Genomic DNA, 23129 nt, shown 5'->3' on the forward strand with positions numbered 1-23129 from the left:
CAGTTCTAAAGCAGGATAAAACCTTGTATGTGGTTCATTCACTTCATGTTTTTAGAGATTAAAAGCTTAAACAAGAATCTCTAGTTTTCATTCTTGCTGTTACTTTTACTTCTTTAATACTCAAGTACAGTTTTAATGTGGTACTTTTTTACTTTTACTCAAGTACGATTCTGGCCAGATACTTTTACTTTTAACAGAGTACAATTTTCCCTCATTACTTGTACTTTCACTTGAGTAACATTTTTGAGTATTTTTTACACCTATATGGTCATGGTTGTTTAAGAGATCGACACACTCCATCAATTAGGATTAAAAGAACTGTTACCAAACATGCTAGAAACATCATAATTACAGCAATAATGATCCAGTCATTGACTCATAAGCACTTGTATTTAAATCCAAACAGAAACTTTTTTTTTTTTTTTGGTGGGGCAGTGAATACACACACACAGATTGAGGTACAAGACAGATTTATTTTCTGTGCTAAATAAAAGCATTTTATCCAGTGAAACGGGTCAGAGAGTCGCTTTATTCTTATGTAAATTTAATGAGAACATCCTATCCTATTGAACGATCAGCTTGTTGAAATAATACATCTTCGTGTCTGTGAACAGTGTGTACAAGCTTGATGACTGCTGAAAATAAGTTGACAAAAAGAAAAGCTGAACATTTGTTTACAAATAATATATATAGTTTAAATTGTTATTGCCTTTATTATTTTGGAGTGTAAATGAAATTTATACTTTGTTTTAATACATAGTGTAAAAATACAAAATAGAACTGTATGGTCTCTTTTTATTTTGAAATGGTCATTTAACCAAGAAAATTAAATGTAACCGTTGTATAAATGTACATTTGATAATATATACAAATATATATTTTAAAACACCACTGATGAACAATATCAAAATATTCAAGTCACTGAGAAAAATGAAAATCAGCAGCTTATGAATAGTCACTTAATGTATTTTTGTATCTGGTTCCCTCGACAAAAACCCAATGGGATTTTTCCATTGGCTTTTGGATTATTGCAGAAAATAAGCTCTGTGACCAACAAAGTTTATGATCCTTACACATTTTGTCCATCATGATAATCTTCATAAATGACAATACCTTCTATTAATTTTGAAGCTTAAAAACAATCACCAGAAGTAAATGAAAATGAACCACGGTCACATGACTTCAACCTCGTCACCATTAAGATTCAGTCAGAAAGTGACAAGTGTGTAGATGAGTTTGATGGGATGATGTTTAATGTCTACAACCTGTTTAGTGCCATTTAGACACTTGTTAGCAACACAAATTAGGGCTTTAAAAAATCACAAGAGGGTATTACGTTATTATTATTACGTAACATAATATTATTATGTTATGTTGAGGAATAATATCCTGAGCTTATGTTAACCAAAAACCCACTGACTTTAGGAACCAGTGCTAAAATACAAAGAGGTTTCCAGGTGTTGGCCTGTAACTCCACCATCCCTGCAGCGCTCAGAGTGAGGAGGAGTCAGTCATGGCTCTCAGTAGCATCTCAAAGCTGAGGAAGGTCACAGCATTCACAGGGAACGCTCTGACGCTGTTCAGGAGAAGGCCTTTGAAGAGCACTCGCACGCCCTCTTCACACACACTCACAGTGATGCAGTGCAGAACGCCAGCGTACACTCGACCGCCACCTCCACACATCTGCAGGCGAGCCTTCACCACGTCCATGGGTGTAGCGCAGGCCCATGTGACCACACCAGCAACTCCACCGGCCAGTAGCACTGCGTCCTTCCCTAAAGCACACGTGATGGTAATATTACTCAGTTTATCATGTTTGGGCTTCCTGATCTGCCTTTTGTAAGCCGTTTTAATAATTAAGCCAAGAAGTCGTTCCAACCAGTCTTCACAATTCACAGAACAGAATAAACGTACAAATATAATTTACTATATGTATATGAATATTCTAGAAATATAAATGAATATCTCATAAAATGTTTTATAGTAATAGTTATATTTCATAAATTAAAAACACATTACAATAAGATTTCATTTGTTAACATTAGTTAACGGAATAACAATGAAAACATTTATTAATCTCAGTTAATGTTAATCTCAACATTTACTAATACATGATTAAAATCAAAAGTTGTATCTGTAAACATTAGTTAATGAACCTGAACTAACATGAACAGTTGTATTTTTGTTAATCGATGTTAACAAAGATTAATATGTACTGTGTTGTACTAATGTATTCCTCATTGTTAGTTAACATTAATATATATGTCATACATTAACTAACCTTAACTAACGGAACCTTATTGTGAAGTGTTACCCATAAATTAATATACCATAACTTAAAAATATACTAACATAAATTATAATATTACATACATTCTATTAATATATTATATAATATTATACTATATAACATATATTTTATTACATTGTATTAAACTTCCCAAAAGTTTAAAAGACTAAATAATCTGTATATTATTTTAATGTATATTATCTATATCTATCTCTCTATATACACACACATATATATATATTTATGTAATATACTATTTAATATATATATAATATACTGTATGTATAATAATATACCAAACATATAAACTTAACCTAAAATAAATTATATTACATACAATATATATGTATATACTGTATATATTAATATACCATAAACATACATTAATATTTGATTACATATGAATAAACTTCCCAAAATGTACATATATATATAGCCATTAATACAAACTTATGAATATACTAATATTATAATATAAATATACATTAATATATAGCACATACAGCCATTAATATCTAAAATATGAATATAATATACTGTATGCATATTAATATACTATAAATATAAATATTAGATTTGTTTATTTTTATAATTCTTCATAAATATACCATAAATGTAAACTTGCAAATATAAAATACTAATGTATATTATAATATACATACAATATAATAATATATGTAATATACAGCCATAAAAATATAAACTTAATGTATGAATATTTCTTTCTTCATTAATTTCTTCATTCCCAATCACCTGGCTGCTTCCCTTCCTCAGTCATCATCCTGCAGATGAGCTCGTACGGCAGAAAGTAAAGTCCAAAACAAGGCACGTCTCGTAGGGCCAGAGCCCACACTCCTCTGAAAAGCCCTCTCACCCCGTCCTCTCTTAAGATCACAGCTATACAATGCATGGGGCCTCTGTATTTAATCCCACCTGGCCTGCCCTCCGTCTGGTTCTGCAGACGCACTTTGACCAGGTCTATCGGAGCTGTAACAAACAACTGTCGGAGGAGAGGATCAAAACAGCACAAATTAGTGACATGCAATGTGCTCTTTTCCATTGTTTTGGTGTTTTGCAGGCTTGATCCTCAGACATGCCTGTGCTAGACCTGAGAAGCATCCAGCAAAGAACACCGCTGTGAGCGGCGAGCGCTTGTTTTGGTCAGAGCCGCTGCGGTGGGACCGGGTCAGGTAATCCAGGGCATTACAGTAGGAACCAAAGGCCACAGCATTGCTAAGGGCAACAGAGAGGACAGGAAATGACATGCCCTTAAAAAATCCATGGAACTGGAGAATAAAGCAAAAAGAAGATCTGTCATTAAAGTGATTAACTTTTTATAAACACAAAGGTAACTTATTAATTATTACAACCATACATGAGCCGGAGAGTTTATCCATACACAACCATTACCATTTTTTTTTATATCTATTCTGCTCCCCAAGGCTGCATTTATTTGATCAAAAATACAGTAAACAGTAACATTATAACTGTCAGCAAACAAAAGAATACAGCACAAAGGTAACTTTAGTTGTAGATCTCAACAATGGACCTGAAGACCTCCAAAGCGGAGCCGGAGACCACCACATTGGAACAGACGAACTTAACCCCAGGCAGATCAGATTGGCAAGAGAACATTAGGAGTATTAGCTGGCTTAATGTCTGCCTTGAGACTCTTGGCTGAACTCTGGAGCAGACTCTTGGTCTGGGGGGAATTCTCGTATAGACTCAGGGGCTGGAGCTGACACTGGAGCGGACTCAGTGACTGGAGCAGACAATGGAGGGGCTGGAGCCGTCACTGGAGCGGGCTCAGGGGCTGAATCCGGGCACTGGAGCGGGCTCAGGGACTGGAGTCGACACTGGAGGGGCTGGAGCCGACACTAAAGCTGACTCAGGGACTGGAGCCGACACTGCAGCAGACTCAGGGACTGGAGTCGACACTGGAGGGGCTGGAGCCGACACTAAAGCTGACTCAGGGACTGGAGCCGACACTGCAGCAGACTCAGGGACTGGAGTCGACACTGGAGGGACTGGAGCCGACACTGGAGCTGACTCAGGGACTAGAGCCGACACTGCAGCAGACTCAGGGACTGGAGTCGACACTGGAGGGGCTGGAGCCGACACTGAAGCTGACTCAGGGACTGGTGCCGACACTGCAGCAGACTCAGGGACTGGAGCCGACACTGCAGCAGACTCAGGGACTGGAGTCGACACTGGAGGGGCTGGAGCCGACACTAAAGCTGACTCAGGGACTGGTGCCGACACTGCAGCAGACTCAGGGACTGGAGTCGACACTGGAGGGACTGGAGCCAACACTGGAGCTGACTCAGGGACTAGAGCCGACACTGGAGCAGGCTCAGGGGCTGGAGCCGACACTGGAGCGGGCTCAGGGAGTGGAGCCGACACTGGAGCTGACTCAGGGACTGGAGCAGACACTGCAGCGGACTCAGGGACTAGAGCCGACACTGCAGCGGACTCAGGGACTAGAGCCGACACTGGAGCAGGCTCAGGGGCTGGAGCCGACACTGCAGCAGACTCAGGGACTGGAGTCGACACTGGAGGGGCTGGAACCGACACTGGAGCTGACTCAGAGACTGGAGTCGACACTGGCGGGGCTGGAGCCGACACTGGAGCTGACTCAGGGGCTGGAGCCGACACTGCAGCAGACTCAGGGACTGGAGTCGACACTGGCAGGGCTGGAGCCAACACTGGAGTTGACTCAGGGACTGGAGTCGACACTGGCGGGGCTGGAGCCGACACTGGAGCTGACTCAGGGACTGGAGCAGACACTGGAGCTGACTCAGGGGCTGGAGTCGACACTGTAGCAGGCTCAGGGACTGGAGTCAACAATGGAGGGACTGGAGCCGACACTGGAGCTGACTCAGGGGCTGGAACCGACACTGGAGCTGACTCAGGGACTAGAGCCGACACTTGAAGGGCTGGAGCCGACACTGGAGCAGGCTCAGGGGCTAGAGCCGACACTGGAGCGGACTCAGGGGCTGGAGCCGACACTGTAGCTGACTCAGGGGCTGGAACCGACACTGGAGCTGACTCAGGGACTAGAGCCGACACTTTAGGGGCTGGAGCCGACACTGGAGCGGGCTCAGGGGCTGGAACCGACACTGGAGTGGACTCAGGGGCTAGAGCCGACACTGGAGCAGGCTCAGGGGCTGGAGCCGACACTGGAGCTGACTCGGGCTGGAGCCGACACTGGAGGGACTAGATTCGACACTGGAGCGGACTCAGGGACTGGAGCCAACAATGGAGTGGACTCAGGGGCTGGAGCCGACACTGGAGTGGACCATCTCGTCATAGTTAACCCTATCCTCCACATTCAATTTAATTTTCCTAGTTCATGTTAGTTAATAAATTAACAAATGTTAACAAATGAAACCTTATTGTAGTGTTACCTAGAAATCTTATTACATTATATCTAATCTTATTACTTATAACATTATAAATGCCTTTACTGTCACTTTTGATCAATGTAATGCTTCCTTGGATAAAAGCATTACATTATTTTAACAACAACACAGCATATTACTAACCAAACTTTTGAACAATTGTGTATGTAGCATAAAGAAGCATTAAAGTTTGTGTCAAACTTCAAACTTAATGTTCATGTACAGAATTATTATAGTGCTGATGAGTAATAACAATGAACATGATTTTGAGTTAATGTTGCTGTTCTTGTACTTATTTAACATAATGTGAAACATGCAAACTAATGCAATACAGGTGAGAGCATAAGTTTGCACCCCCCTTGCAGAATCTGCACAATGTTTATCTTTTTTTTTTTTATTTCTTTTTATTGCGAGATCATAAGGATCACAAAAATTGCATTTTGTGGTATTTTGTACTGCCCTGGTTTCACATAACAGATATTTACATATATGCCACAGGATAAAATAATACATGAAAGTACACAATATATTCTGTTCACAAATTTATATTCCCTTGGTTTTTACTATGGTGCGTAGCTTCCTATATTAATGTTTGCATGGTTTATGATAGTTATTCATGAGTTCCTTGTTTGTAGTGTTCTTCAGAAAAATCCTCCAGGCCCTGTACATTATTTGGTTTTCCAGCATCTTCTGACCATTTGAGCTTTTCCCAAATGCTCTTCCCAAATGCTGTTGAAATCCATGTTTTCACAATGAAGATAACTGAGGTATTCATACACAACTAAACATTTGCTGTGTCCGAAATCGCCCCCCAAACCCTCATTCACTCTTCCTTACATCACTCCAATAATATAGTTGACTTGAAGAATTGAATGAAAATGAGTGAATTTGGACACTGAGTGCACCGGAAGGGCTGCCGCTTTTGCATTGTTTGTGCTTGCTGTTTAATAATCATTTGACTGGCAAACTGGCAGCTCCTGTAGAAAGATGAAAAGATTACTAGCTCTGTCATGGAAACTATGTATAAACCTTGATTTAATAATCAATTAAAAAGGAATTTATACTGTATGATATTACGCTGTAGCCACATTGGACCAGCGGTCTGGAAAATGGATGGATGGATGATTCAGCTGTGGCGCCATCTTCTGGTCAGAAGCAGGATTTGACAGGGCATTATGGGTATTCTCTTGCCACAGAGCGTACTTCGGTTATCCACTTGATATTGTGGTGCATTATCACACTGTGTTGCGTGTAATGGTAAATACTTAAAAGTAATGAGAAATACTTCTACGGGGGATTGCCATCTTGTCGTGGTGGAAAGACTTGTGTGGTCCTGTGATCCCAAGAGCAATGCCATCTGAAGCTATGCTCCTGGTAGGGCCACCCATGGCAGGAAGGTCAAGGGTGAGGTCCCTGACAAAAAGCAATCCAACCAACCAAGACCTCAATGGTGGAACAGGCGAAGGATGATGGCTGGCCATAGGGGAGCATCACAACGGCTAGGAAGGCGGATGAAGGCTGCTGCAGAAAAGGGCCCCCAGTCGTCTTGGACTCCATGCCACTGGATTCTGACCCAGATCTGTCAAGGACCGTGTGGTGGCAGCCTGTGAACCAGTCTCCCCACACTAAACAAAATCACGCACAGGCGCCCTCTTTGGGAAATCACCCAAACACCCCGGTTTAAGTACTATGGCGACCAGAATGTGGCGACGGGGGCAGGATTGTGAGATCTGGAAAACCCTAGTCATAAACTGGCACGTTAGGCGGTGAGTGCTAGACTCAGTCGCTGGGCTCTTGGAACGAGGCAGAAAGAGCCCTTCGGCAGCTGCACCCATGACTGAGCAGCCCTATTTAGGATCCACTCTGCTCACCCCACGTGGGGAAGGGGCTAGAAAAAGTGCCCTAAAAATAGCCTGCCTCAAACTTCCAGACTGGATTACCAGAGGGATCACCATTCGTGGTCAGAAACACAAAACTATGAACTTTGGACAAATTAAGGACAAATGAAAGAGGAGAAGGGTGGCTACACTTTCTTCTGGAAAGGAAAAGCTGCTGATATGCCAGGATCCATGGTGTTGGAATTGCCATTAGGAACCAGCTGATCAGTCACCTCTATGAACTTCCTGTGGGGATTATGTGATTGTCTCATGACCATCCGTCTGGTGGTTGCCAACAACCAGATAGCAACAGCTGTAAGCGGCTATGCCCCTACTTTCGACTCTGAAGAGGAAGCAAAAGAGACCTTCTATTCCTGCTTAGATAAGACTTTGTCGAGAATTCCCAGGGATTATTCTCCTAGTAGACTTCAATGCCAGGGTTGGCTGGGATCAACACCTCTGGAAGGGCACTATAGGAAAGGAAAGCATCGGGAACATCAACTCTAATGGAGTTATGCTTCTCAGCAAGTGTGCTCAGTATGACCTCACCATCACTAACACTCTCGGGGGCACGGCTAGAACTAGAGCTGTCGCGATAACCGCAATATTGCAGTACCGCGCTACTGACAAGCCAACCGCAGAGGAATTCAAGTAACCGCAGCAACCGCGATATTCGCGTGTTTTCTTTTTTCATAAGGCTATACCCTTCTTGTTTTGAAGTTCGTGCATGTGTATTGAATGTTTGAATGTTAAATAAGTTAATAATGATAATAAGACGTGGCGATCATGGTTTTATCATGGTGATTTGTACAGAGGCTTCGTGGATTTGCACTAGACAGTGAATGAGAGAGATCGACTGAGCGCGTGCGATTACCTGCGTCTGTCTTTAAGGTCAAGTCATATTTGTGAAAAGGTTGCCGTGTCTAAGGAAAGTTAAATATTTGTCCTGTCATCCTTTTAACGTTTAAAATAAAGGGTATTTACCATGAATGGCATCAGCGACAGCGCTGGTCAGCATCCACAGCGCGAGAAACTCGTGGTCGCGGGAAACAAAACTCAGTGAGTCACGCACTGAATCAATGCCATTTGTTTCTATTAAGTGAAGCTTCAGCGTTACCCATGCGACGCATTGCTGTTTAGCTGAGCCTTGAAAAGTGGAGCTCAAAGTTAAAAATAATTAACCTTGTTTCATTACTATCTTTTAATGAATCAAGCAGCGTTTTTGAACGTGTTGTTGAATGAATGGTTTAATGACTCACTCAAAGACAGTCCGTTGCCGTAACAACTGCGCGCTGAGTGACAGCCTTTCAATGCGCAGAGATGCCGTTTAGTTTCGGTTTATTGGTTACTGAAAATGTACTCGTTTTTGTGCATGCTGACCACATCGTGACACTTATTTATATAGCAAAAAATAAATATAAATAAATCAAAATAAATTAATAAATGCGGTAAAACCGCATATCGCGCTATTGAGCCACTCAAAATTACCGCAAGGGAAAATCCTTCACCGCAACAGCCCTAGCTAGAACTGGTTATTGCATCAGTCTGCTTGAAGTAGCAACTATGATATCAGTCTGTCAGAAGCTGCTGCCTGTTTTCCATTCTGGGACGGACTTTCTGACACTCTCTTTCGCCAGAAAAAACTAAATGAAGGCATCTTGGAGACCCCCCGCTCCAAACAGTGGCATCTCATTGACTATGTCATTGTACGAACCAGAGACCGCCGTGATGTGAACATCACGATGACTGATGGACAGATCATCACCTCATGTGCTCCACAATGTCAATCAAATTCAAGAGGAAAAGGAGAGCCTGGATGAAACTGCCATCCAGCAACGACTTCAGGCCTCTCTTGGGGAAAGCCTGCGACAAGAATACCCTGATGACATCGAAGAACATTGAAGTCTGCTAAAGTCTACCATCCTTGCTACCTGCAAAACCATTCTTGGGTACAAGTCCAGAAAACACCAGGACTGGTTTGATGAAAATGACACAGAGATAGAACAACTCATCTCAAAGAAAAGGAAAGCCTTTTGTGCCAAAGTCCTTGCGACTGCTACCACTGTCTGAGGGAGTACTCCCAAAATCACAGTGTGGCTTTCGCCCATCCAGAGGTACAGCAGACATGATATTCACAGCATGGCAACTACAGGAAAAGTGCCGTGAACAAAGGCAGCCTCATGGCCTTTATAGACCTGACAAAGGCTTTTGACATGGTGGACCACCAGGCCTTGTGTAGCATAATATCAAGGTACGGCTGTCATGACAAGTATATCAGAATACTGAGGCTTCTACGTGATTGCATGTAGGTCACAGTGCTCAGCAATGGTGGCTCCGAGTCTGAGCCTTTCACAGTGGAAACAGGGGTCAAACAGGGATGCATCATCGCACCCACCCGGTTTGCAATCTTCATTGCAGCCATACTCCACCTCATTGGTGAAGAGCTGCCACAGGCGATTCCAATCATGTACTGTATAACAGATGGCAGACTCTTCAACCTTAACAGGTTCAAGGCCAAGAGCAAAGTCAACTTCACCACAATCACAGAGCTTCAGTACGTGGATGATAACGTCATCGCAGCACACTCTGAAGAAGACCTCCAAGGCATCCTGAATACCTTTGCCAAGGCATACAGAGCCCTGGGCCTAAAATTAAACATCAAGAAGACCCAGGTCCTATATCAATTTCCACCCAACCAGCCAGCTACCCAGCCCACCATAAAAGTGGACAACACCACTCTTGAAAACATGGACCACTTCCCCTACCTTGGCAGCCTTCTTTCCTCAAAAGCTGACATATACTCTGAAGTTAACCATTGCCTGAGTTGTGCCAGTGAAGCCTACGCCAGACTTAGGAAAAGAGTCTTTGAAGTCCGAGACCTCACAGCCCAAACCAAATTCTTGGTCTACAGAGCCATTGTCCTCCCCACCCTGCTGTATGGAGCCGAGTCATGGACCACCTACAGCAGGCACCTGAGAGCCCTGGAACAATACCATCAAAGATCCTTAATGAAATATTCTGAGGATCAGCTGGGAGGACAGACGCACCAACATCAGCATCTTAGAGGAAGCCAACATGACCAGCATCACCACTACAATAATGCAGTACCAACTTCGATGGACAGGCCATGTCATCCGCATGCCCAATACATGTCTCCCCAAACAGATCCTGTACTCCCAGCTGAAGGAAGGTACTCAAACAACTGGTGAGCAAAAGAAACGTTACAAGGACAATATCAAGGCCATTCTGAAGAAATTCCATATGACATCAAGCAACTGGGAACACATTGCACTGGACAGGAGCTCCTGGAAGAAATCCGTGCAGGAAGGTGCAGCACGCCATGAAACAGAACTCCGCCGTGCCGCAGAGTCAAAGCAACAGTTTCGCAAGGAGAAAGACAAAAAAGCTCAGCTACCAACAACAATCACTTTCTCCTGCCCACACTGCACCAAAGTATGTGGATCACAGATTGGCCTCTACAGCCATCTGAAGACCCACAAGTAGACGACTCAACAGAGAGGACAGTCATACTCGCTTCGAGTGACCGCCGATGAATGGTAAATAGCATTTGTGGGAAGCTTTGATGCTTTTAACTTAATGAGAGTGAAATAAAACTGTCCGAATCGAAGCCGTTGCTGTGTTGTCACTCTCCCTTTTTCCCACTCCACTTCGTGGCTCACCATGCTCACTTTTGTAGCATTTTTTCAAAACTGTGGTGAGAAATGACTGCTTCTATTTCATGATTCTTTAAAGAAAAGCAATTGTACAAGGATGTGTTCAGCCCCCAACGAACCTCCCAATGAATCTCTCCTCACTGACTATGGGACTCTCATCAACCTTCAACGTCCGTTCTCCATAGTCTGCTCTACTGTGTTTGCGTCCTCCATCTGGTTTCCTCATATACTTGTCTCACTGCCAACTAAGGACCGTCTTTATAAATGTAAGTGTTGTCAGTGTTTTATCCATAATCAGTATGTTGAGCTCATCTTCTGTCTGCCTGTGACACACAATATTTATAACCAAAGGGATGTAAACTTTTAATGAGGTAACTTAATATTTTGTCTTGTGGTAAATATGTAAATGAATTATGATAAATTAACTGACTTGTTCTTGATACAATAAATAAGCCTGAGAGTTTATCTCTATGTAGCATAAAGAAGTATTCAAATTTGTGTACAGAATTTACATAAATGCTGAGTAATAACAATAACTAATCCGACCTACTCCTAATCCCAATACTAATCCTAACCCTACTGTCACAGATTTCAGTGGGTCACAGAATTCGGCATTACAAACAAGACTTTGACACACACACACACACACACACACACACACACACACACACACACACACACACTATATATACTACATATGTATATGAATGTAGTGAAGACTTACTCCTTCATGCGTGTATGTTTTGACCACACAGTCAAATATCCCTTTATACACAGACTGGGTCTGCAAGCGCACCTATGACCAAAACAAAGGTATAAACTACTAATCAATAATGGCAGTGATTGAAAATCACCAAATCAGCATACTTTTTTTTTTTCTGTCAAAGAAACTCACCTTTACTGTGTCCAAAGGGTGTCCGACAACTAAACCAACAGCACCTAACACCACATATGATTAACCCTTTGTAAATAATTTACAAGTTTGCAATCTGGAACTGTGAATCATTTATATTAGTATTTATAACAGTATGGGGCAATTCATATATTTCTTTTCACCATGCAAAAAAGTATTGTGGCAGTATCACAATTAAGAGATAGTATTAGATATTAACACTATGGTATTCTTTCCGATACAGTAGGCTACTTAATGATAACATGGTATACATATGGAGTAAGAAACGATGTTAAGAAAACGATAGGTCTACTAAGAGTTTTTTTTTTTTTTTTTTTGCTTATAAATCGAGCAGATTCAAAGTCAAAGCAATTAATGAATATATATTTTTCACGTTAATGTAAGCAGACAGTTGTTAAGTTTTGTTCTAAAGCCAAAGTTAAGAATTAGCATACCTGAAATCCATCCCGCGATGAACTCCTCAAACGGCATGGCACATTTACCTGTACAATATATCAATTTGAATAAAATATATATAAAAAATAACACTTTCACCATATAGGCCTACATTAATCCCAGGTGAAATATCATGTGTTCTATATGCGCGTGAAAAGCTTAACCGTAAGGGAAACTAGTGAAGGTCCTGCCAAAGTTCAGCCAGCGAGATGATATATGAACTTCAGCACAATACATTCAGAATTATCACTTCTATAGAATAATTCTCCAGCACAAACGCGGATATCTTCAAGCTTCTGCCTAGTTCACGACATAACATTGAGTCCATTTTATCCCACAGAGCCAAGCATTTTGTGCAGAACTCGTCTTGCTTCAGTAAACTAGCTACTGTAACTGTATTTTAACGAGCGACTGTCTGCAATGACACTGACCTTTCCTGAACTCAACGAGTCCACATTATTTGAAGAAACTTACCTTATTGATGTTGCTAAACAGAAACAGATATGAGAGTTTGTGTGTTTTTAAGAGTTTCTCTACTGCCGTCTGGTGGTGATAATGTACCTTAACTGTTAACATAATGTGTATATTGCTCAACTCGACTGTTAATCTATACACACACACACACACACACACACACACACACACACACACACACACACACAATATCTTTATTTATGTATATCTATATACTGTGTATATATCTATATATATATATATGTGTGTGTGTGTGTGTGTGTGTGTGTGTGTGTGTAAAGGAAATTGTAATAAAGCCAAAACAACATAACTGAAAAACTGAAATGCAGGAAAATGTGGAGTCAAAATAAGTCAACAGGGTTTTTTTCTTCCACCAATATTAATGTAAGAAGATGAAATGCTTAATCACAAACGCTTTTTTGCTCACAGACTTCACATTTTAATTTCCGGGGAATAAACTGGATCTTACATCAGTTGGAACAACCTCATATTCACATTTGCACTGTAATTAGCATTTTGCATTCTAAATAAAATAAAAAATGATCACAACATTGACATGAATAAGTCCTGGTACATAGATGTTTAATAGAGAAATGTACAAGCCTTCATCACTATTTCCATAAAAAAAATCTCTGAACAGAATCAAATTCATTCTAATGCATAGATATATTACCCGATATAAACAGTATGGCTACTGCATGTTGACTGCATTTTACTGCATGAATTAGCATAAAATCTATTAATAGAACTCAGTTGTAATTCCTATTGTTCCTATCAACGTAATGACACACAGATCTGGAAGGGTTTAGGGGGCGTCTTGACCTTTTCCTGGGATCCGAGGCAAGGTTCTGGTCCTTCAGGAGGTGAGAATGAGAACCTCTGGAGGAGTGAAGTGAAGAACAGGAACAGTGTATTCCGTGCCAGCTGCTCACCAAGACATGACCTTTTCCCTGGAGAAGTTTAAAGGCAGGATACACGTATGCACACATCGTCTTACATTAAACATCATCTGTAAGTGTGAGCGAAATACAATGAAAGACTACCTGCAGAAAATGGATAAAATGCTTCCCGTTTCCTGAAACTCCTTTGGTCATCTAGGAAGTGCTCAGGATAAAACTGATCTGGTTTTTCCCATTGTGATGAATCCTTCAGCACAGAGCCGAGATTACAAATCACCATTGTGCCCTTGTGTGAAAGGAAACAGAGAAACATACTCATATAATTACAATTAATAACAGCAAAACTTTCATATCTGTAAATACAGTCCATTGTGAAAAAAAGTAAACTTTAGCGTACATTTAAAAAGTATTTATTACGGAAATAATATGCTTTAAAAGAATATACTTCTTATATTAATGTTATTTGCAATTAAAAAAATATATATTATAATTTAAATTCATAATCAATAGTAACTGAACTTTAGAGTGCTTTTTTTTAAGTAAATTTGTATATGTAATTTCATAATTATTTCTATTGTCTTTGAAATGGTTAAAGTCAATGTACTGCAAAATGTACTCACCAGAAATTATGCTAAACTAAAACATACTTTAATGTAATTTCTATTGAAAATTGTGTGTATTTAAATAATTTGCACTTTACATTTACTTTAGTATGTTAGTCACACAAGTATACTTCTTTAAAACAGGACAAAAGATTACTAATTAAAACATGATTTAAAAATGTAAAACATGATTTAAAAAGTGTAAAATGTAAATGTAGACTTTTTAAAAGTGTACTTAAGTGTTTTAAAGAACAGTCATGATAGTGTACTATCTTTACGTATCATATTATCTGCAAGTACAGTTATTTAAAATGTACTTTTAAGATTTGTAAAACACTACAAACATTCAATACAATTAAGCAAACTTCTTTTGGTTACACTTTATTTTAAGGTGAAGTAGTTACATTGTACTTACTCAAATAAGTGAGTAATTAATTACATGTACTTACTAGAGTTACAGTTGGGTTAGGGTTTTGTTTAGGGTTAGTTATTTGTAATTATGCATAATTTACTGTTATTACTATAGTAAGTACATGTAGTAACGTGCAACTATGTCACCTTAAAATAAAGTGTTACCCTCCTTTTTTACAAAAAGCATTAACCTATATCAGGGGTTTTCAAACTACAGATTTAATCAGGCTCTTTAAGCACATTTGAACACTGTTCCTTACAAACCTTGTTCAAATATGCAGTATGTTCCCAATGCAATTTACCAATTACCCAAAGCAAAAAATATAAGCAAAAGCAATTAATCCAAAGGACAAAAAAATCCAAGAAGTGCAACCATACCAAATTTCATTACAACAATAGTACAAAACTAGAGAAGAAGTACTTTAGGAATGAAGTATCCAGCCAGCACAGAGTCTCGACTTGTCAGACGGGGAGCAATCAGAGGTAAGATGTTGCTCACTCTCTGAGTTTCATGAATAACTGCGTTTGTGTAAGGCATACTGGCTCTGTCTACCAAACATGGCTGCCGAGACTTCCCAATTACGCAGTCGATCTCATCTTGAACTTTCTCTATGAAGAATTACAACAATCATACAGCTGCATACAGTGGCTATGTTAACAACCACAGACCATATATTGTGATTACTTAAATTCACATCATGAAATATATTATGTCTATTAATATAAATTTCAATAGCGACATCACAAAATAGATGTTTTCAAGTGCACTTACTTTGGACTTTGGGGTACTTGATCATTAGAAGTAAAGCCTGTCGTAGGGTGTCACTCATGGTCTGTGTCCCAGTCTTCAACAGGTCCACAGTGATACAGGAAAGATTTTCCACAGTGAAAGCAGCCTCTGTATCCTTCCTTCTCTAAAACAAAGCCATGATTTAGACAACACGTGATCAGATTTAATATTCAGTTCCAAGAATTCAATCAAAGCATAAAACAGTAGTAGTAGTAGTAGTAGTCCTAAAAAAACTTTTTATGACCCTACAAGTTTGATTAAACCATCAAAATATGAGGAAAGTAATATAGATTTTTTAAACTGAACTTGGTTAAGGTATTTCTCTGACAACAGGGTTGGCAAAAACCCTGGCAAAAAACAGGCAAACTTGTCAGGTTTGGGTGAAGGGAAGAGGCGAGGACTCGGGCGCAGAGTAAATGATAATGGACTTTATTTAGGTGCCAAAAACAAACAAAAAGAAGAACCAAAACTACCACGTGGGAACATCCACAATGGGAAACAACCATAATGAACTGGCACAGGACAGAGAACACAGAAAGATTAAATAGGGAAGGAAATGAGGAAGGTAACGAACGAGAGCAGGTAAGGCAAATTAACTAATAAAAAGGTAACAAGGGGGCAGAGCCAAGATGAGAGACATGAGAAGGACACATGGCACACAGAAACAAACAAAAATCCATGGCAAAGAAACATGACAAAAGCCATGTGCTCACACAAATACACAAGACAAGACAGAAAAGCACATGGCAAATAAACTTTCATTCACCATGTGCTCAAACAGAAAACAAGACACAAGACAGACCAAAGTGCAGAGGAGAGACAGTCATCCCAGGGCAGACAACCTCACCAGGCTGTTCAGGCTCTGGCAGGTTGGGACAGAGGGTGATGAAGTGTAATCCCATAAAGATGACTGTCCCAAGGGTGGCAGGGCCAATGTAGTAGGTATAGGGCAGGATGGAGAGGATGGACCCCTTGGCCTTGACTGGGAAAGTGGGTGGCTCTGGTACAGCCGGATGAGCAGGGACCATAAGACTTGAGACCACTGAAGACAGGTCCTTCAGGTCCACTGGATTTGGGACCCCCAGACTCAGTTCCTCCAGGACCACCGGACTTGAGACCACTGAAGACGGGTCCTCCGGGACCACCGGGCTTAGGAGCTCCGGGACCACTGGAGTCGGGTCCTTTAGGACCACTGGATTTGGGACCACAAGAGTCGGGTCCTCCAGGACCATTGGTTGAGGCAGAATCTGGCAGCTCTGGGGCTGGAGTGGAAGGAGCCAGGAGTGGCGTGTGTGTGGCCCAAACAAACTGGAGGGCAGTGCTATAGTGGGAAAGGATAGCCTCTTTCGCTGTGACTGGGAAAGCAGGCGGCTCTGGTACGGCCAGATGAGCAGGGACCACAAGACTTGAGACCACTGAAGACAGGTCCTTCAGTTTCACTGGATTTGGAACCCCATACTCAGTTCCTCCAGGACCACCGGACTTAAGACCACTGAAGACGGGTCCTCTGGGACCACTGGATTTCGGACCACCAGACTCAAGTCCTCTAGGATCACTGGACTTGGGACCACTGGAGATGGGTCCTCCGGGACCACCGGACTTAGGAGCTCTGGGACCACTGGATTTGGGACCACCGGGAGTCGGGTCCTGTAGGACCATGGGACTTAGGAGCTCTGAGACCACCAAAGTTGGGAGTACCAGGATTTGGAAAACAAGAGGAACCCTCCTTCTCCTCAGCTTGCTGGGTTGAGGCAGAATCTGACGGCTCTGGGGCTGGAGTGGAAGGAGCCAGGAGTGACGTGTGTGTGACCCAAACACACTGGAGGGCAGTGTTATAGCGGGAAAGGATGGCCTCCTTCGCTGTGACTGGGAGAGCAGGCGGCTCTGGTACGGCTGGATGAGCTGGGACCACAAGACTTGGGACCACCAAAGTCAGGTCCTCCAGATCCACTAGATTTCTGGATTTCTGGTGGATTCCGACCACCAGACTCAAGTCCTCTAGGATCACCGGACTTGGGACCACCGGACTTAGGAGCTCTGGGACCACTGGAAATGGGACTACCAGAGTCGGGTCCTCCAGGACCATGGGACGTAGGAGCTCTGGGACCACTGGAGTTGGGAGTCCCAGGATTCGGGAAGCGAGAGAAACCCTCCTTCTCCGCTTGCTGGGTTGAGGCAGATTCTGGCAGCTCAGGGGCTGGAGTGGACGGAGCAAGGAGGGAAGTGTGTGTGGCCTAAACACACAGGAGGGCAGTGGTATAGATGGAAAGGATGGCCTCCTTGGCCGTGACTGGGAAAGCAGGGAGCTCTGGTACAGCTGGATGAGCAGGGACCACTGGACTTGGGACCACAGGAGACGGGTCCTCCGAGAATACCGGACTTAGGATCTCTAGGACCTCCGGAGTTGAGACCACCAGAGTCGGGTCCTCCAGGACCACAAGCTCTGGGACCACCGGACTTGGTTGGGAGCACCAGGATTTGGCTTTTCCTCCGGTTGCTGGGTTGAGGCAGTGTAAGGTTTTATATTATTATACAAATAAAAAAACATAGATTTACTACAAAATAATGAGTTATTAATATTTAGCTGGTTCTCTCTTGTTTTTTGATAAATTTTTAGCAAATTGTTAATAATATTTGAATAAAGGGTGAAGATGTAAATTTTCCTAGGCCGGACATCACTTTTTGGGCACAACTGTAGTTGAGATCATGATTGATATTCAAACTAATGAATATCAATCATGAAATCAGTATCATTTTCTTTATGCATGTTCCTGTTTTTAGTGTACACAATTCATGCATGTCCATAACAAAAGAAAATGTTTGTCTGACTTTGTAATCTTTGATTTGATTATATTTTCAGCTCCTGACATGGGTTGTGAATGCCATTTCATGTTGACTTTGAATGAAAGAATATGAAGTTATGATGCTTGCTAGTGAAAGAGTGAAAAGTCTTCATTATCTTACCTTATCGATCTCTCCAATGTAGGCATCTATGAAATCACGATGATCAAAAGGATCCCAATCCTTCTTTTGTTTCTCAATTTGTTTCTTAATGAAGGCTGTTAGCTTTGTGTAGTTTGATTGAATAGTTTTATGTGATCCATAGAAACGTTCGGCAAGCCCAGGGAATGCATTATAAAACTAAAAATATATTAAAACAGAAATTTTGCATTAACATCAACTTATTTCACATAATCTGATTCAAACTAAAAGCTAGTAAGCACTGGTAAACAATATACTGTCTAATAATTTATGAATAGGTCAAATAAGTGTATTTGGGGGAAAATGAAACCTCCATATTTCAGAGAAGGAACAGTGAAAAAGTACCTGAATTTGTGGAATATTTTCTATGAACATGGATTCTGAATTTAGAAGTAGGTTCTGGAAGTCAGTGAAGTTGTGGTCAAAACGCTTCCCAAACACGAAACATCCAATTACATTAGCAGTGGCATTGTTTAGAGTGTCATGAGGATTGAAAGGGCATCCTGTCAAGGATAATATTGTTATAAGCAAAGAATGGGTAATGTCTCAAATCTCTCAAAACTTAATTGCATTAATCGTTGACACAAAAATGCCATTGGTTGTAGTTTGTGTCATAACCAACATGACATGCCTGTTAGAAAACAAAGTGGAGAATATGTATCATATATTAGTTATTTTTGTAGCTTGAGAAACACTATGAATCACTATGCACGGAAAATAACTGCATGAAAATGCTATAAAAAAATACCGTTTGGTGTAAAAAAGAGCAGCATAGTGATGATTGGAACAATATAAGAGTCAGTAAAAAGGCAGTATTTTAAGTTGTGAGAATTGTACCTTTAAGACTTGTTACAGAGCTTTGTGAGTGTGTTGTTAACAAACAAAGTTGCCGATTGATATATTATATATACGTTTTCTCACTCGGACTCAACTCTTTGGGAAATTTATTTTAATTATGGCATATGTGTTGTAAACTAGAAATAATTAAAAAAATGTGAATTTAATGATTTAATAAAAATGTTTTGGCTTAAAAAATGCGCGACTTCCTCTCTCGTCGCCACTGAGTTTCAAGTGCACAAGTTAGTTTTGCACCTAATATATCACGAAAAGAGTAGCAAAAGTCAAGGCGCGAAATTTTAAATTGCAGTGACAGATTTGAAAAGTTGCAAGTGCCTAATTGAGGTTGTACTGCGAATGTGAATGTAAGATTAAATGCAAATATATATTACAAGTTTGTGTCTGTCATTGTATGTTTGTGAATGGCATTTTACACATTTGTGACTACTTGTCTGCAGCTTCAAATTCAGAATACAGGTTTGTGACTATTGTCTGAGAGTTCAAATTTCAACATTCAACTTCAGATTTTTATTTTACAGGTTTTCACATTGGAGCTGTGAGTGTAAATGTTCGCGTACAAGTACGAATATTTATTGTACAAGTTCTCAAATTCACATGTACGTGCTCTCGAGTTTTGCTACTCTTTTACCTTCATAACCAGCAACTAACTAAGCAGTGGATTTGGCAAACAGTCCCAGAAACAGGGGCAAATATAGCATCACACCTTGTTCTTCCTCAAAGGTCTGACACAGAAAGATGCATTCTTGTTGAATGTGAAGCTCCAAAGCATTTTTGTCTTCAGCAAAGGCCTTCAGGTGAGAGGCGATAAAATGCCGCTGCTTCCTCCAGTTGTATCCACTGCTCATAGAAATACCTGGAAAGTTCATAAAAATCAAGGTTATTTAAACAATTTGCCAGCTTAATGGCTTGCAGCCTCATAATTCACTGGATTTGAAAAACTTTTACAAGAGTATTTATATTTGAGTGACTGGGTTTCAATGTTTAGACTGGTTGTGGCTCTAATCTATAATTCTGACACAAGAAACACTAGACTCACCATTTCCTTGAAATACTTCTTGAAGAAGAGGAGATATGGCCCGGTCCAGAAAGTAGTCTCCTTGTGTCACCAAAACCTCCTTTACCCATTCATACCCAGATACCACCACAATCTTGTCATAACCCATTCTGAGGCTGAAAATGTTGCCAAATTTGGCAGCCACCTGCATGATAATCAAATTAAATTAAAATGTATATAGTTTGAATTTCTTTAAATACAATTAGCTGAACTTTAGAGTACTTTTTTTTGGTAGGATCTTTATTTGTTTTCATTTTTATTTTCTATGGACTCTTATTTTGACGTTATTTTGTCCCATACTGTCTCTTTTCATTTCCTGTTTTTCCATGGTTTTGATTATCTTCATACCTATCTAGTTTAGTTATTATTATCACTTTGCATATATAGCCCTATGTTTCATATGTTTAGCATCTGGTTTTAAGTTAACTTTTATGTTACTGCTCTGTAGTTTTTCTCATGTTTTGATTTTGCGTATTTCTTCTAGTTTCAGTAAACTGCATGCAATGAGATCTACAATCCAATAATTGATTCCAACAAAACATTACACATTTCAAATTAAACTTGAATGTCAAGTGTTTAAATATATTTGTAATTACACATTTGCAATGATAACATTGCAATTTAGCACTGTACATATAAAATATGTACTAATAATAAATACTGAATAACACACTACAATTAAAAAAATAAGACAATGATTGTACATGTACTCACAGTAAAACTTGGTAACACTATTTTACAATGTCATTGTTACACGTTACATGTCGTTACTATAGTAATTACTATAAATTGTGTATAATTACATGCAACTAACATTAACCATACCCTAACCCTATAAGTGCATGTTGTTAATTAGTATTACTCAGTTCTTAAATGTATAATTACACTGTAACACAGACACCGTAAAATAAAATGTAACCCAAATCTTTTAATTGAAATAATAACAGTGCACTTAAGAAGTATTAAGCAATCATGAAACTGTAATCTTTTTAAGTGGCCTTTTATTTAATTCATGTATATGTAAATATTATGTTATCTGCAAGTACAGTTTTTGCAGTACAAGTACAGTACTTCATGATTTGATGTGAACACAAATAAGGGTGCTTGTTTTTCACAAGGGTCACTTACCACAATGACACAATGCAAATGAATTGCAATAGCATCCAGCTGCAAAGAGTTACGTTAGGTTCAATTTGCAGTTCCTCTGTTAACAATTCGCTCTTTGTATGAGTTTTCAGATCGTGAAATTGTTTAGGCCTATACTGTCAGTGTCAAGGGAATCGTTTCGCTAATACTGCACAAAACAACGTGTGTAAACAAACAAAGGCGTGTGTGATGACTTTAGAAACACTTCAACCCCAACAAACTAACTCAAAGATAAAAAAATCAGTGTTTTCATGGTTGTTTTCAGCGCAACTGCTCTGAAGTCTATCATGTAACTGTCTGGCAAAAAGCGTTATTATTGTCTCTGTCAGATTGAGCCAGTCCGTGGCTGATAGCCTATATTGACATTACGAGTATAACATCAGCACGGCTTCAGAAAGAGTCTTTATCAGATATTCTTTAACGTGTGTGAAAGAAATAAGATTGAAACTTAGCCCACCTCATCCATCGCACGATAGTTGAAATCGATTAAAACGTTGCCAAGAAACGGAAAAGCCCATGGTCCTGGTGGAAAGTTCGGCGCATTCTTACTCTTCCAGAAATCAAAAATGAGTAACGATACGAGAATAAGAACCAAAAAACTCTTGACATCCAAAACATCCAGTAATGACATCAAAAGCATGGTGGTGATTTGGGCAGAGTTTGCTTCCAAAGTCCATTCAAGTTCACGCGTCAATCTTACCAGACTGCATCACTGCGAGACCAATGGAGACCAGAGAAGCCCGTGAAGCCAAACAACACGAATGAATGAATGAATGAATGAATGAAATGAAACAACACGACCATCAGGCGAAAACTGTTGACTCACAGCAAAGCCAGTGACAATGGTAAACATTTAAGCTCACCAAGTTACCAAAACAGTAATATTAATATTTTTTTTTTGTATATATAATTATGGTAGGCTATTATATAAACTGTAAGGAGTTTTACAAATATATATTTATAGGTATATTTAAAATTGTTAGATATAGGCCTATTGATATTCTGGTCTCCTTGAGGTCGATTGTTTGTTTTTTAACCTGTTTTATCTGCCAGGGGAATTTAATGTTTCGTCTTGTTGTAAATCTTACTTGCCATGACATTTCAGTGGTCATTATCCAGTGTTGGGTAAGTTACTCTAAAAAAGTAATTAATTACTAGCTACTAATGACATCTTCAATTACATTATTTGTTGAACCATGGTATTAATAAAAACTACACAATAGTAAGAGCTGAACTGTTGCTTCATTTATCCAGTTTGGAAAAAGTGCTAATTTGGAATTCCACCATGAAAAAAGTGGGCCGGGCTTGGGCCTGAAACTCCCG

At 40.1% G+C, this 23129-nt stretch overlaps 2 protein-coding genes across 3 annotated transcripts; both read right to left on the bottom strand.

Annotated features, from left to right (window-relative positions):
• Nucleotides 1-455: 455 nt before the first annotated feature.
• On the bottom strand, nucleotides 456-13138 carry slc25a45 (solute carrier family 25 member 45). Of its 2 annotated transcripts, XM_081367280.1 has the most exons (7): nucleotides 13065-13138; nucleotides 12590-12637; nucleotides 12138-12181; nucleotides 11967-12038; nucleotides 3388-3576; nucleotides 3044-3290; nucleotides 456-1775 (listed from the first exon to the last, which is right to left on the bottom strand). In XM_081367280.1, the coding sequence occupies exons 2-7, from the start codon at nucleotides 12624-12626 to the stop codon at nucleotides 1492-1494; spliced, it is 873 nt and encodes a 290-aa protein (XP_081223406.1). In that variant the 5' UTR covers nucleotides 12627-12637; nucleotides 13065-13138; the 3' UTR covers nucleotides 456-1491. The 2 variants fall into 2 exon arrangements, with proteins under 2 accessions (XP_081223406.1, XP_081223407.1); XM_081367281.1 differs by lacking the exon at nucleotides 12138-12181 and having other exon boundaries at nucleotides 3388-3523; nucleotides 13065-13135.
• Nucleotides 13139-13485: 347 nt separating this feature from the next.
• On the bottom strand, nucleotides 13486-22541 carry LOC308690239 (cytochrome P450 2J2-like). The gene is made up of 9 exons (XM_081364595.1): nucleotides 22264-22541; nucleotides 20643-20805; nucleotides 20310-20459; nucleotides 19094-19251; nucleotides 18731-18907; nucleotides 15749-15890; nucleotides 15398-15585; nucleotides 14108-14249; nucleotides 13486-14014 (listed from the first exon to the last, which is right to left on the bottom strand). Exons 1-9 carry the CDS (start codon nucleotides 22444-22446, stop codon nucleotides 13839-13841), a joined length of 1479 nt encoding a protein of 492 aa, XP_081220721.1. The 5' UTR covers nucleotides 22447-22541; the 3' UTR covers nucleotides 13486-13838.
• Nucleotides 22542-23129: the final 588 nt, after the last annotated feature.

Source organism: Scardinius erythrophthalmus (genome assembly GCF_964197995.2).
Source record: "Scardinius erythrophthalmus genome assembly, chromosome: 5".
Classification (NCBI taxonomy): domain Eukaryota; kingdom Metazoa; phylum Chordata; class Actinopteri; order Cypriniformes; family Leuciscidae; genus Scardinius; species Scardinius erythrophthalmus.